Below are 13402 nucleotides of genomic sequence, written 5' to 3'. Positions count from 1 at the left end.
ATCTTGGGGGTTGGGGAAGAACACATGGGTATTCTTTGAATCAACGTGTTTGATCTTCATTTCCGTATCACGCGCTACATCAGTTGGTATCAGAGCCAAATTCCTGGCTCAAAATGCCTCCGAGGAGAAACAACAACAGGCCTCTCGATGAAGTGTATGAACGAGAGTTGGAGCAGCGGCTTATGGCGAGAGTGGATCAACGGTTGGATCAGGTGGTCGATCAGTTGACTGACCGGATGGCCGACTTGATCAATCGTAGGAGGCAGGGACCCAATGACGGGTTTGGTTCTGATTTCAGTAACCCATTTGGTGATGGTTCAACTTCCAAAGACAAACAGGAAGGGCGACCAAGGGGTGAACATGGAGGGGGTAACAGGCGCTGGGATTCTGGGATAAAGGTTGATATTCCAGAATTTGATGGGACTAGTTTGAATCCGGAGGGGTTCATCGATTGGTTGGCTACCGTGGAGGAAGTGTTTGAGTACAAGGAGGTGCCTGAAAATAAGCGGGTGGCCTTGATCGCTACCAGGTTACGTGGTAGGGCCTCTGCGTGGTGGCAACAATTGAAGTTAACACGGAATAGGCTCGGAAAGTCAAGGATCGTGACATGGACCAAGATGAAGAAGTGCTTGCGGTCCAACTTTTTGCCTCATAATTTTCAAAAGGTGATGTACCAACGTCTGCAAAAATTAAAACAAGGGGCTAAATCGGTTGATGATTATACCACAGAGTTTTACCAGTTGATTGCTAGGAATGATATTCAAGAACAGGAGGAACAACTTGTTTCTCGGTATATTGGGGGTTTGAGGGTTCAAATCATGGAGTCCGTGAATCTTTTTGACCCGTTAACCATTCCAGAGGCACACCAACGGGCGTTGGCCTTTGAGAAGCAAAACCGTCGGGTGGGCGGTTCATTTACCCCTGCTGGAGGAAACGTTGGGTCGGGCAGTGGGGCACCTCGTGGCGGGCCTAGTCAGCAAAGGCCGGGGGTTAACAATACCGGGCCTACTTCTAGGGGGGCTAGTAGTAGTGGTCCGAGATGTTTCAATTGTGGTGAAACGGGCCATCGTCAAGCTGAGTGTAAAAGGGCTGGTAAGAGACATTTATTTGCTGAGTCTGAAGATGATCAGTATGAAGAGTATGAGAATAACCCAGTGAACGATGAAGAAACTGAATATGAAGAAGAGGTCGTGACCGGTGATGTTGGAGTAAACTTGTATGTCAGACGCTCTTGCTATAAACCAAAGGCAGATGGGGATGACTGGCTGAAGCATAACATTTTCCACTCAACATGTATCATTTTGGGAAAGGTATGCACGTTTGTTATTGATTCGGGAAGTTGTGATAATTTGATATTTAAAGAGGCGGTCCAGAAGTTGGCTTTGAAAACAGAAAGTCACCCCAAGCCTTATAAGCTTCAATGGCTTAAAAAGGGAGGTGAAGTAACGGTATCTAAAAGAGCCCTTGTTCCTATTTCTATCGGGTCCACATATAAAGACGATGTTGTGTGTGATGTGGTCCCTATGAACATGTGTCACTTATTGTTGGGTAGACCTTGGGAGTATGAGCGTAATATAGAGCATCATGGTCGGTCCAATACTTATAGCTTTCTGTTTGGTGGTGTGAAGATAACTCTTGTTCCTAGCAAGCCCAAGCAGTTAGCCGCAAAACAGTCGGGTACTTTGTTGACCATCAGTCAGTTTCAAGATGAGTTGGAGGAAGCAGACAATGTTTTTATTTTGATAGGGAAGACAGTGCTCGAGGAGGTCGAAATTCCTGATGCTATGGTTCCTTTGCTTGAAGAATTTTCTGATGTTTTCCCTGACGAATTGCCTGATGGATTGCCACCTTTGCGTGACATCCAACATCATATTGATTTAGAGCCTGGGTCACAGTTACCCAATAGACCACATTACAGGATGAGCCCTGGTGAGCATGAAGAGTTGTGAAGACAGGTTGAGGAATTGATTTCTAAGGGCCACGTTCGTGAAAGTATGAGCCCTTGTGCTATTCCGGCTTTATTGAGTCCAAAGAAAGATGGTAGTTGGCGTATGTGTGTTGACAGTCGAGCAATCAACAAGATTACTGTGAGGTACAGATTTCCTATTCCTCGACTTGATGATTTACTTGATCAGATTAGTAGTGCTACTATTTTTACGAAGTTAGATTTGAAGAGTGGGTATTACCAGATTCGTCTTAGACCAGGTGACGAGTGGAAAACTGCCTTCAAGACTCGTGAAGGGTTGTATGAGTGGTTGGTGATGCCATTTGGTTTATCAAATGCACCAAGTACTTTTATGCGTGTGATGAATCAGTTGCTTAGACCTTTTATTGGGAAGTTCGTCGTTGTGTATTTTGATGACATTCTCATTTATAGTGCTTCTTTCAGCGACCATGTTGTGCATGTGAGGCAGGTTTTGGCCTTACTTCGCAGGGACCATTTTTTATTCAGCCACCAAGAAGTGTGTGTTCATGACCCGTAAAGTGTTATTCTTGGGGTACGTTATTTCTGGTGATGGGATACAGGTTGATGAATCCAAGGTGGCGGCTGTTCAAACTTGGCCAACTCCTACTACCATTATGAAGTTCGTCGTTTCCATGGGCTTGCTTCTTTTTATAGATGGTTCATTCCACACTTCAGTTCTATTATGGCCCCAGTGACAGATTTTATGAAGGGGAAGACGTTTGTATGGACAGATGAGGCAGAGTTGGCTTTTCAAGTTGTGAAAGAGAAGCTCACTACCACACCAATTCTGGTGTTGCCTGATTTCTCTCAAGTTTTTGAACTTCATACTGATGCCTCAAAGGTTGGAATTGGTGGGGTTCTTAGTCAGGGTGGTCGACCTGTTGCTTATTTTAGTGAGAAGTTAACTGGGCCTAAGTTGAGGTACAATACTTATGATCTAGAGTTTTATGCAGTGGTCCAAGCTGTAAAGCATTGGCGCAAATACTTGTTTCAAAAGGAGCTTGTCTTATTCACTTATCATGATTCCCTAAGGCACATTCGTACTCAAGAAAAGGTATCTCATAAACATGGGCGATGGTTGGCCTTACTTGAAAAGTTTACTTTTGTGGTCAAACACAAGACTGGTGTTTCAAATAGGGTTGCTGACGCCCTAAGCAGGAGGAGTAATCTGCTTGTATCCATGAAGGTTGATGTGCCGGGTCTGGAGGTCATTCGTGAGCAGTTAGCCATTGACCCTTATTTCTTAGTTATTTTGCAGGATGTGGAAACTGGGAAAAAGTCAGACTTTCTTTTGCATGATGGTTTTCTGTTCAAGGGGAATCAACTATGTGTTCCCGACTCTAGTCTTCTCTTGCAGATTATTAAGGAGTTACATGGTGAGGGGCATGTTGGTCGTGATCGTACTTTACAGCTGGTGCAAGCTTCTTATTATTGGCCTACTATGAGGAAAGAGGTGGATCGTTATGTGAAGAGGTGTTGTATTTGTCAGGTTTCAAAGGGTACGGCTACCAATGCGGGTCTCTATATGCCTTTGACAGTCCCCTCGCAGCCATGGGTTGATATTAGTATGGATTTCGTGTTGGGGTTACCTCGTACTCAGAGGGGTAACGATTCTATCTTTGTTGTTGTGGATCGGTTTTCTAAGATGGTCCATTTTATTCCCTGCAAGAAGACGACTGATGCTGTTAATGTGGCCCAACTCTTTTTTCGGGACGTGTACCATTTGCATGGGCTACCTTCTTCTATTGTGTCTGATCGGGATACCCGATTTCTGAGTCATTTTTAGCGTAGCATGTGGAAGATGGTAAATACTCAGCTCAACTTCAGTAGTGCTTATCACCCACAAACTGATGGCCAAACTGAAGTTGTTAATCGGTCACTTGGAAATTTGCTGAGGTGTTTGGTTGGTGATCATGTGAAGGCATGGGATCAAAAGTTATGCCAAGCTGAGTTTGCTCATAATCATGCTGTTAATCGGAGCACCGGATATAGCCCATTTCACATAATTTATTCATCTCAGCCTCGGGGACCGCTTGATTTGATGTCTCTTCCTCTTTCTGGATCTGTTCCTAAGAAAGTTCAAGATTTTGTGGAGGGTTTACATGAAGTTCATAATGTTGTGTATGATCATTTGACCCGAGCTAATCTGAAGTATAAGCAAGCTGCTGATCAGAAGCGTAGGCATGTTGAGTTCGAGGAAGGTGATTTTGTTTGGGCTGTTTTGACTAAAGATCGTTTTACAGTTGGGGAATACAACAAGTTATCAGCGAAGAAGATTGGCCCAGTAGAAATTGTGGAGAAGATCAATCCGAATGCATATCGTCTGAAGCTGGCTAGTCACATTCGTTGTTCTGAATTGCCTTATTATGGAGAGTCTTCTGATGATGAACCTGTTGGTAATTCGAGGGCGAATTTTGTCTATCCAGGGGGGAATGATGCAGGCCCAAGTGTGGAGAAGCGGGCCATTTTGTATTTGGAGGCCCAAGATCGTGTAAAAAAGGGGCTTCACTAAAATGGTTGTAACTTGGGCTACGGGGGTCCGTTTTGGGCGTGCGACCATGCGAAACGAACGTGGGAACGAGCTCCATCTTGCTGCAAACGTCTATGGCGGTTTGGGTCATTGTCCGGGCCAAAAAACACTTATTTCTATTAGTTATTTGCATTTTTATGTTTTTTGAACTATTTTGGGCATTTTGTATTTGGGCTTGTGTTTGGCCCGTTGTCTTTTTTAGGCTCATTTCGAATTTCTGTTCTTATTTATATGTTGCTCTAGTAATATGAAAAAGCATATTTGAATTTTGACATAATCAATTTTTTCACTTCAAATTCCGTGCCTTTTGGGTGGAATCTTGGGGGTTGGGGAAGAACACAACGGTATTCTTTGAATCAACGTGTTTGATCTTCGTTTCCGTATCACACGCTACATCAGTAAGATAGCTTAACGGATTGTAATGGTTCGTAAGCACTTAGGATAGGTTTGGTTTTAGAATGTAGGCTTTGTTAAACCATATCACTTGAGTTCCAACACTCATTTGGTTTACCAGACCTCATTCTACCCGATCTTCTGATTTAGGTGTCAATTCCCCAACATAGTGTCTGTTACCCTAGGAATCGCTTCAACACTTGAACTCTTGGTCTTTTAAGCTTTGTTATATCTTTTGAACCGGGACAATACGCAACCCCAGGCGAGTACATAGTTCCCCTCCTTTAATGTTTTCAAATGTTTTGGGATGATTTATATGTGCAATCGATTTTTTTTCAAAATGTATGGCATACATGTGTTCACTAAGTGCTTTTATGTGTATTATTCCGATTATGCAAACGTTATGTTTTATCCTTAAGTGATCTACATATCTTCATAGTTAGATTCATGTAGGATATTTAAAGTACAGACTTAGATCTTCCTATCTTCATAGTGAGATTTTTAAGAAGTACTTTGCAGACTCAATGGTTGGTTTTTGTGTAGTTTGCTGGTGATTTAGATAACAAAAGTAGATAATACAATAAGCAAATGGTGGATACGCCGCTGGTACTTCCTATATATAAGTGTGCTTATTGTATTACCTTTCGTGGCGTTATCCCGAATCACCATTAGGATTTAGTTTGGTTTGAATTCAATAATTCAATATGATAAGTACCCAGGATCCCTGTAGTATCTATCTATCTTCATAGTTAGACTTATATGGGATGTTTAGAGTACTAACATTGGAATCCATGTTTGGATCCATTGTGTACTTTAATGCATGTTAGATAATTCAATATGATAAGAACCCAGGATCCCTGCAGTATCTATCTATCTTCATAGTTAGACTCATATGGGATGTTTAAAGTACCAATATTGGAATCCTTTATTGGATTCATTGTGTGCTTTAATGCGTTTTAAGTTAGACAATGTGATAGAACCCAAATCCTTATAGCGTCTATCTATCTTCATTGATTGATTCTTGTAGGATGTTTAAAGTACTGATACTGGAGTCCTTGATTGGATTCATTGTGTGCTTTAATGCGTGTTCACAAGTTGGTTGGTTTATGTGTTATGTGGTAGTTGTGATTTAAATAACGAAACGGGTATAATAAAATAAGCACATGGTGGATACGCCGCTGGTACTTCCTATATATAAGTGTTCTTATTTTATTATTCTTGTAGCGTTATCTGGATCACTTTAGGATTTTATATACAATTGTTCATTGTTGGTTATCAAAATCATTATAGAATCTTCCATATTCTTATGTGTTAGATTCTTAGAAAGATATCTGAAGTATTATCACGATTCATTGATTTGATTTATGTAATACTTATATATGTTTTGATTTATTTCAAAATAGTTATTATTAATCCTTGATTGGATTCCTAATAACACATTCTCAAGTTTTTATGATAGTTTAATCGGGATTTCAAAATAAAACATAAAATTTACTTAGTAAATATCATAATGCCATATACAAATCTATTTTTGTCACAAGTTTTCACAATTAAGATTATAATACCAAATGTTTTGCCATTTATTTGGCCAATAAACCTATGTATTCGCCGGCATTTTATATGCTGACTGTTTTCGCATATGTTTCAGGATTTTTGACTATTCAAGCATGCAACGCATAGGACTGCATATGGGCCTTAGACTTCAAAAACAAAAGAACAATTACATGTATTCTGTGTTTGTAAAAAAATGTTAATGATAATGAAACAATTTAGTACCAGTAGTTGTGAGCAATTTGTAACATGACTCCCAGATATTTCCGCCGCGTGTTGTTATATTACGCGATTGGGGTGTTACATAAACTATAAAACATAAAAGCTAAACTAAATTAAAACTAAGGATAGTTCCCCGGAATGCCTCCGTGGTGCGCCACTTTTATAAGGGTCCTTGACTAGACCCAAAGTCAGTCATATGTTACCCGAGCGGGATGTCTCGCATCCCGTGTTGCACCGTCGGGGAGCGTCATCCAAGCTTGAGTCTGTGACATCTATTTAGTTGACCGGGTCGTCCTCCACTCTTTTCCCAACCCCGAATTTCATCCTTGTCTCCAGCCCTCAATGTTAGCTTCCCGTCACTCATATCCACCATGGCACGAGCGGTGGCAATGAATGGTCTTCCTAGAATGAGGGGAACTTCAGTGTCTTCTTCCATGTCGAGAATGACAAAGTCGGCCGGGAAGACAAAGTCTCCGACTTTTACCAATAGATTCTCGACGACACCTTGTGGGTATTTGATAGACCTATCGGCGAGTTGTATGCTCATCTTTGTGGGGCTCGTTTTACCTAATCCGAGTCGGTCAAACATTGATGCGGGCATGAGGTTGATTCTAGCCCCAAGGTCAGCTAGTGCATTTCGTACGGGTGATCCCTCAATGGAGCAAGGGATGGTGAAGCTTCCGGGGTCGATTTTCTTTTGTGGGAGTTTGTTGAGGAGTATGGCGGAGCATTCTTCACTCAGATTGACCAATTTCAAGGTTTCAATCTTTCTTTTGTGGGTGAGGAAGTCTCTCATGAATTTTGAGTACTTTGGCATTTGAGTGAGAACTTCTACAAATGGAAGATTGATATGAAATTGTTTTAGTAACTTTATGAACTTTGTGAATTGCTCGTCGGTCTTTTGGCGAAGTAACCGACCGGGGTAGGGTACCGAGGGGTTTTTGGTAGGTTCAGAGTTTTGTGGGGTAGTTGTTTCTTTGTGGGTTGAGGGCAAGTTTGTGGTTTGGTTAGGGGTAGTTGGGTTTCCTCAGGACCTACGGTCCGGTTTCTTAATGTTATGAGGTGTACTTGCTCCTTTGGATTGGTTTCGGTATTGCTAGGTAATGCCCCTTGTGGTCTCTCGGAGAAATTTTGGGCTAGTTGACTTAGTTGTTTTTCAATGTTTTGAATACTAGCTTGCTGGTTTCTAATGTTGGATTCCGTTTGTAGGAATCGATCCGAGTACCTTATTTCGGTTTCGGAGATGAGGCGTGTGATGAGGTCTTCAAGCCTCTCCCGTCCCCCTTGTTGTTGAGTGAAATTTTGTGACTCATTTCTTGGTTGTTGTTGAAAGTTTGGTTGTTGATTTTGATTTTGTTGGTTACTACTATTTCCGGGCTCTCTCCAACCAAGGTTAGGGTGGTTATGCCATCCTTGGTTGTAGGTACCCGTTGGGGGACCCGACGGCCTAGGTCGATTATCAATGTAGTTTACCATTTCTGTTTGATTTTCCATTTCTTTCATACAACTCCAATTTTCATGTGGCCCACCACACCCTTCACAAGCCATAATCGAGGTCGTTTTTGCCATTTCTAACTTTTTGATTTTTGAAGATAGGGCCTCGATTTAGGCTTGTAAAGAGGTGCTCTCATCTACTTTATGGGCATTCGGGGCAATATATTTTGAGCCTCGGGGGGGTGTGCCATTGAAATTTGTTTTGAGCAATTTCCTCAATTTGATTATAGATTTGATTTGGGCGACGATTACCTAGGAGTCCCGCGGAGGTTGAGTCGAGTGTTTGTCTCGTGTGTGGTAATAATCCATTATAGAAAGTGGATACTTGTTGCTATACTGCGAGACCATGATGAGGGCATTTCCTCAATAGTTCCTTGAATCTTTCCCAAGTTTCATATAAGGATTCCCCGTCCTCTTGTGAATATGTATTAATTTCAATCATTAATTTAGCGGTTTTAGAAGGCGGGAAATACTTATATAGAAATTTTTGGGCAAGTTCATCCTAAGTGTTTACCGAACCACTTGGGAGGGTGTTTAGCCAAGCCTTAGCTCGGTCTTTTAGTGAAAAAGGAAACATTCGGAGGCGGACGACGTCGTTTGATGCTCCATTGATCTGGAAAGTGTCACATATTTCCAAAAAGTTGGTAATATGTAAATGGGGATCTTCATCAGGTAGGCCATGGAAGGTTGCGGAATTTTGGAGCATTTGGATCAAATGCGGCCGAAGTTCGAAGTTGTTTGCATCGACATTTGGTGCATTTATGACGGCTCCAAGATTACGGACCGTGGGCCATAGGTAATCCATTAGGGTATGCTGATCCGCCATTGGGAGTTAGTCCCCCGAAGCCTTCTCTTGATTTTTGGCTTTTAGTCTTTTTCTTAGAAAGCGTTCGGTTCGTCTAGAGGCTGTTTTATGTCTTTATTAGAACTGGAGCTCATGTATTGCGTAGAGAATTCAGGCTTTGCGATTGAGTTCCAAGTCCTGCAATAAAAACAAAAAGAATGTTGGTCAGATTTCTCACCACGGCCCCGTGGTCAATGACCACGGCCCGTGGTTGTGTTTACAGTTGCTGCTTTTTGGATCCCTGTTACTAGGGAGTTCAGCACGGCCCCATGGTGCACCTCCACGACCCCATGGTGCACCTCTACGGCCCCGTGGTCACTCTTCTGTAACTCAGAAAATAAAAACTGCCAGTAAGTTTAATGGGCACGGCCCCGTGTCTGACCGGGCACGGCCCGTGCTGAGCTTCTGCAGAATCTGAAAAACTAAGAAAAATCCTTAAAAAATAGAAAATTGAATAAAAATGATTAGGCCGTCGATTTTAAACTTTCTTAAAATCCTTGTGTCCCCAGCAACGGCGCCAAAAACTTGGTGTGCGTTCGGTACGATATGTTTTTATTGATATTTTAAGCCCATTTTATGCATTAGTCAAGTTTTAAATTTATAAAACACGATATTATACTAACACTAAACACACACTTAGGCAAGTGCACCCATCGTGAGCGTAGTATAGTGTTGGTAAGATACCGAGGTCGTCCATGGACACAAGAGCTCTTAATACCGGTTTATCCTCAACGTCTAATCATTCTAAATTTTTGAGAAAAGTTTTAAAACATAAAAATAAAACTAAAAATGAAAAGATAAATAGAAAGAAAAAACAGATAGACAAGATAGAATCACTTGCATCCAACTTATCTTTCATGTATCCTTTGATAATTTTCTCACTTTCGGACTTTTTAAGAGATTCTCTTAGTTATAGTAGTAGGCCCCTCTTTTGAAGGTGACGTTACCCTCTACCTAGTGGTTTGAGTTAGCAGGGATACAATCCCAAAGGGTCGGAATATTGAAAGACATTTACGTAAGTTATTAATGCGAAAAGTGGTAGGCCCCTCTTTTGAAGGTGACTTACCCTCGGTTAAGTGGTTTGAGTCAGCAAGGATACAATCCCAAGAAGCCGGTTTAATGTATTAATAGTAGTTTACATATGAGGGGTTCAAGCTATCTGCACCCCCGCCATCCAATACCGTTGGGTATTGAAGGGAGTCCTAGTAAGCTGGAACCAGGTCCTCGCAGGATCTATACCCTGAACGAGACAAGAACTTTACCAAACCACCCTCCTAACCCCCTTCCTGGTAGTTAATGCACTTTATATAGACAGTAAAACAACCTCAAGACATCATGAAGAAATGGTAAAGAAATCACCTTCAACATAAGAAACTAGTTATTAAAGTCATTAATACAAACCCAATTAAAAAGTACCGAAAGATTAAAAATCAAAAGTAATACATAAAAGACTTCTCTTCACCAAGTGATGTAGGAGGCTTAGCCAAACATGACCTTTGATTGGCAAGAACTCTTACGATCAATCTTGGATCCCGAGACTACTACACACACTCTAAATATGGATGATGGTGGTGGGTGTTGGTGTAGTGGTGGCAAAGTGGGAGAGTAGTGGTTTGCCAAGGGATACCTTTCAAGTGAACCAAGAACCCCCTTTTATAGCCAGAACAGAGCTTTGGCCACGGCCCGTTGTCCAACCAACACGGCCCATGGCCATCATCTTCTCTTCCTTCATTAATTGCATTTGTCAGCAGAGGGCCACACACGACCCCGTGTCTCCTTGGTAGGACCCCATGGTCAACTCTTTGCTCTACTATCAAGATTCTGAAAATCTTAGCATTGACCACACCCCGTGTAGAGCTGGGCCGTGGTACGCGTAGAAGCTTCTATAGGTTTGTCTTTTTGTGCAGGTTCCTGACCACGCCCCATGCTCAGCTGGGCACGGCCCCGTGGTCAGGGTCTGTTTCGTTTTTTTTTTTTTTTTTTTGCTTTGGGGATGCTGTCTAGTGGTCGGGATGTCACGTCTATTCCTTCTTTTTGCATTTATGTTGGTTTTGGCTGCTTATTTGCTCCTTTTGTTCTTTTAAGCTCGTTCGGTCCTGTAAATTCAAAAGGAAGAAAGAAACGCGCTTTTTCCAACATTAGTACTAAAAAAAGGGTTAGTTTTATGCCTTATTTGATGTAATTTATATGTTGCATTTTGCACACATCAAATACCCCCACACTTTAATTTTTGCTTATCCTCAAGCAAAACTCTTTAATATGTGGCTTACACACCCAAATGGAAGAGGTAGAGAAGAAGTTTTGGGCTTATCTTGAGTGTCGGGAATCCAAGATCTTTATTTAGTTTTATTTTTATTTTATTTACAATCCTATTCGTTATGATTTATTTAGAACACTTTATAAGAAAAATTATTTATTTGGGCGTAACATGCCTCTTTAAAATTCCATTTATTTACAAGTTCACATACCTCACGGGAGATCACTCAACACTCGGCTGAAGGTGTATTTTTGTGAAACACTAGAGACCGGCGTGGAACTTACTTCTACCATATGCTTGCCAAGCGATCAAACCGCCTCCTTTTTAACTATAAACCTTCGTAAATATCAAGAGGACTTGGGGAAGGGTTAGGCTTGGGCTAAGGGTAGGTGGTTTTTGGTTAGTGGTTAGTAAAAATGGCGAAAAGCGTAAAAAGCTTCGGTTGTCGTAAAACATTTTGTTGTTGTGACATTTATTCAATCTAAGCACATTAAACAAGATTTCTTTGATGAACTTGCTTGGTTATTGCAACATTCTCTCTCTCTCTCTCTCTCTCTTTTTTCTTCATGTCACAAGATAACCGAGTTTTTTCTAAAACAAATGGGTTTGAAAAGAAAAAAGGTTTTGGTGGGTAATGGGTGTTTGTTTAGTGGGTTTTGAAGCGAAACGGTTTAGGCTCAAAGGGGTTAACTAGGGGGATTTTGGGTAGGTGATAAAAAAGATGAAAAATAATAGTTTTGAAAGAAAAATGGGTTAGTCCTAATGCCTCCATCATTTACTTACTTGGGTTGAAGTTGGTAAGGACCGGGAATGTATCATCTTGGCAAGTTCTAGAGTCGTAAGAACTAAGTGGCTATTCACACAAGAAACGAAAAAATGAGCATTTAGTTTAAAGATATATGCATGTATGTTCAATAAAGTCTCAAAACTCACTTATTGTGGGAACGGCTTTATAATGTGATCAAGTATATATATAATAAAATTTTAAATAGATTTGTTGTGCCTTTTCATAAGTTTCTTATTTTGGTTCTATTTATCATGACGCTATCGGTTGTAAATTTGTAAAAATATAACCTTTTAGAACTTGTTATTCCCAAATTAAACCAAGACAAGTAAGAAAAAAATGAAAATTTTTTTGAAAAAAATATTTGGGGTGATTAGCGGTTCCAATAGAGTTTTGTGTAAGGCTTGTTATTAGGACTTGCAAGATTCAAAGTTTTAGCATCCCCCCCCACTTAAATTACACATTGTCTTCAATGTGTCCCAAAAATAAGTTTTTAGGTTGATTTGAATGTGTAAAAAGTGTTTAAAAAAAGTTTTTCTTTTACTAGGCATCCGGCCACGACCCCGTAGTCAGATTGCTAGTAACTGATTTTAACAGAATGCTGGCCACGGGGGGTGTTCAGTGAGCACGACCCGTGGTCAGTTACCTAATCTGGAGATTTTTTCTGCAGAGGCTGGGCATGGGGCGTGTTGGGCTGAGCACGACCCCGTGCTGCACATGCTGGAATGTTGGAAAAGTTGATGGAAGGCTCTGTTTTCATGCATGGGGTGTGGTTTTAACGTCCCTTTGGCAATTTCCATCTTTTTGAGTGTGATTTATTCTTGAAAAGTAAGACTAAAATAGAAAACATAAAAGCTAAACTCAATTAAAACTAAGGATAGTTCCGCGGAATGCCTCCGTGGTGCGCCACATTTATAAGGGTCCTTGGCTAGACCCAAAGTCAGTCATATGTTACCCGAGCGGGATGTCTCGCAACCCATGTTGCACCGCCGGGGAGTGTCATCCAAGCTTGAGTCTATGACATCTATGTAGTTGACCGGGTCATTCTCCACTCTTTTCCCAACCCCGAATTTCATCTCCTTGTCTCCAACCCTCAATGTTAGCTTCCCGTCACTCATATCTACCATGACACGAGCAGTGGCAAGAAATGGTCTTCCTAGAATGAGGGGAACTTTGGTGTCTTCTTCCATGTCGAGTATGACAAAGTTGGCCGGGAAGACAAAGTCTCCGACTTTTACCAATAGATTCTAGACGACACCTTGTGGGTATTTCATAGACCTATCGTCAAGTTGTATGCTCATCTTTGTGTGGCTTGTTTTATCTAGTCCGAGTCGGTCAAACATTGATGCGGCTTGAGGTTG

General features: G+C 41.3%; 2 protein-coding genes and 1 non-coding gene across 3 annotated transcripts; 2 read left to right on the top strand and 1 right to left on the bottom strand.

Annotated features, from left to right (window-relative positions):
• Positions 1–182: 182 nt before the first annotated feature.
• Positions 183–1949, top strand: LOC110906653. The gene has a single exon (XM_022151757.1). It carries the CDS (start codon positions 183–185, stop codon positions 1947–1949), a length of 1767 nt encoding a protein of 588 aa, XP_022007449.1.
• A 4960-nt stretch (positions 1950–6909) lies between these two features.
• On the bottom strand, positions 6910–7479 carry LOC110906652. Its single transcript, XM_022151754.1, has one exon. It carries the CDS (start codon positions 7477–7479, stop codon positions 6910–6912), a length of 570 nt encoding a protein of 189 aa, XP_022007446.1.
• A 1018-nt stretch (positions 7480–8497) lies between these two features.
• Positions 8498–8604, top strand: LOC118486849. Its single transcript, XR_004880016.1, has one exon. It is a non-coding gene; the product is annotated as a small nucleolar RNA R71 (small nucleolar RNA).
• Positions 8605–13402: the final 4798 nt, after the last annotated feature.

Source organism: Helianthus annuus, chromosome 14 (assembly GCF_002127325.2).
Source record: "Helianthus annuus cultivar XRQ/B chromosome 14, HanXRQr2.0-SUNRISE, whole genome shotgun sequence".
NCBI lineage: Eukaryota > Viridiplantae > Streptophyta > Magnoliopsida > Asterales > Asteraceae > Helianthus > Helianthus annuus.
This window is presented reverse-complemented; position numbering and strand designations above follow the sequence as displayed.

Excerpts from the sequence above, each read along its gene's own strand:
- LOC110906653 (XM_022151757.1), top strand. The coding sequence starts at position 183 with ATGGCGAGAGTGGATCAACGGTTGGATCAGGTGGTCGATCAGTTGACT.
- LOC110906652 (XM_022151754.1), bottom strand. The coding sequence starts at position 7,479 with ATGCCAAAGTACTCAAAATTCATGAGAGACTTCCTCACCCACAAAAGA.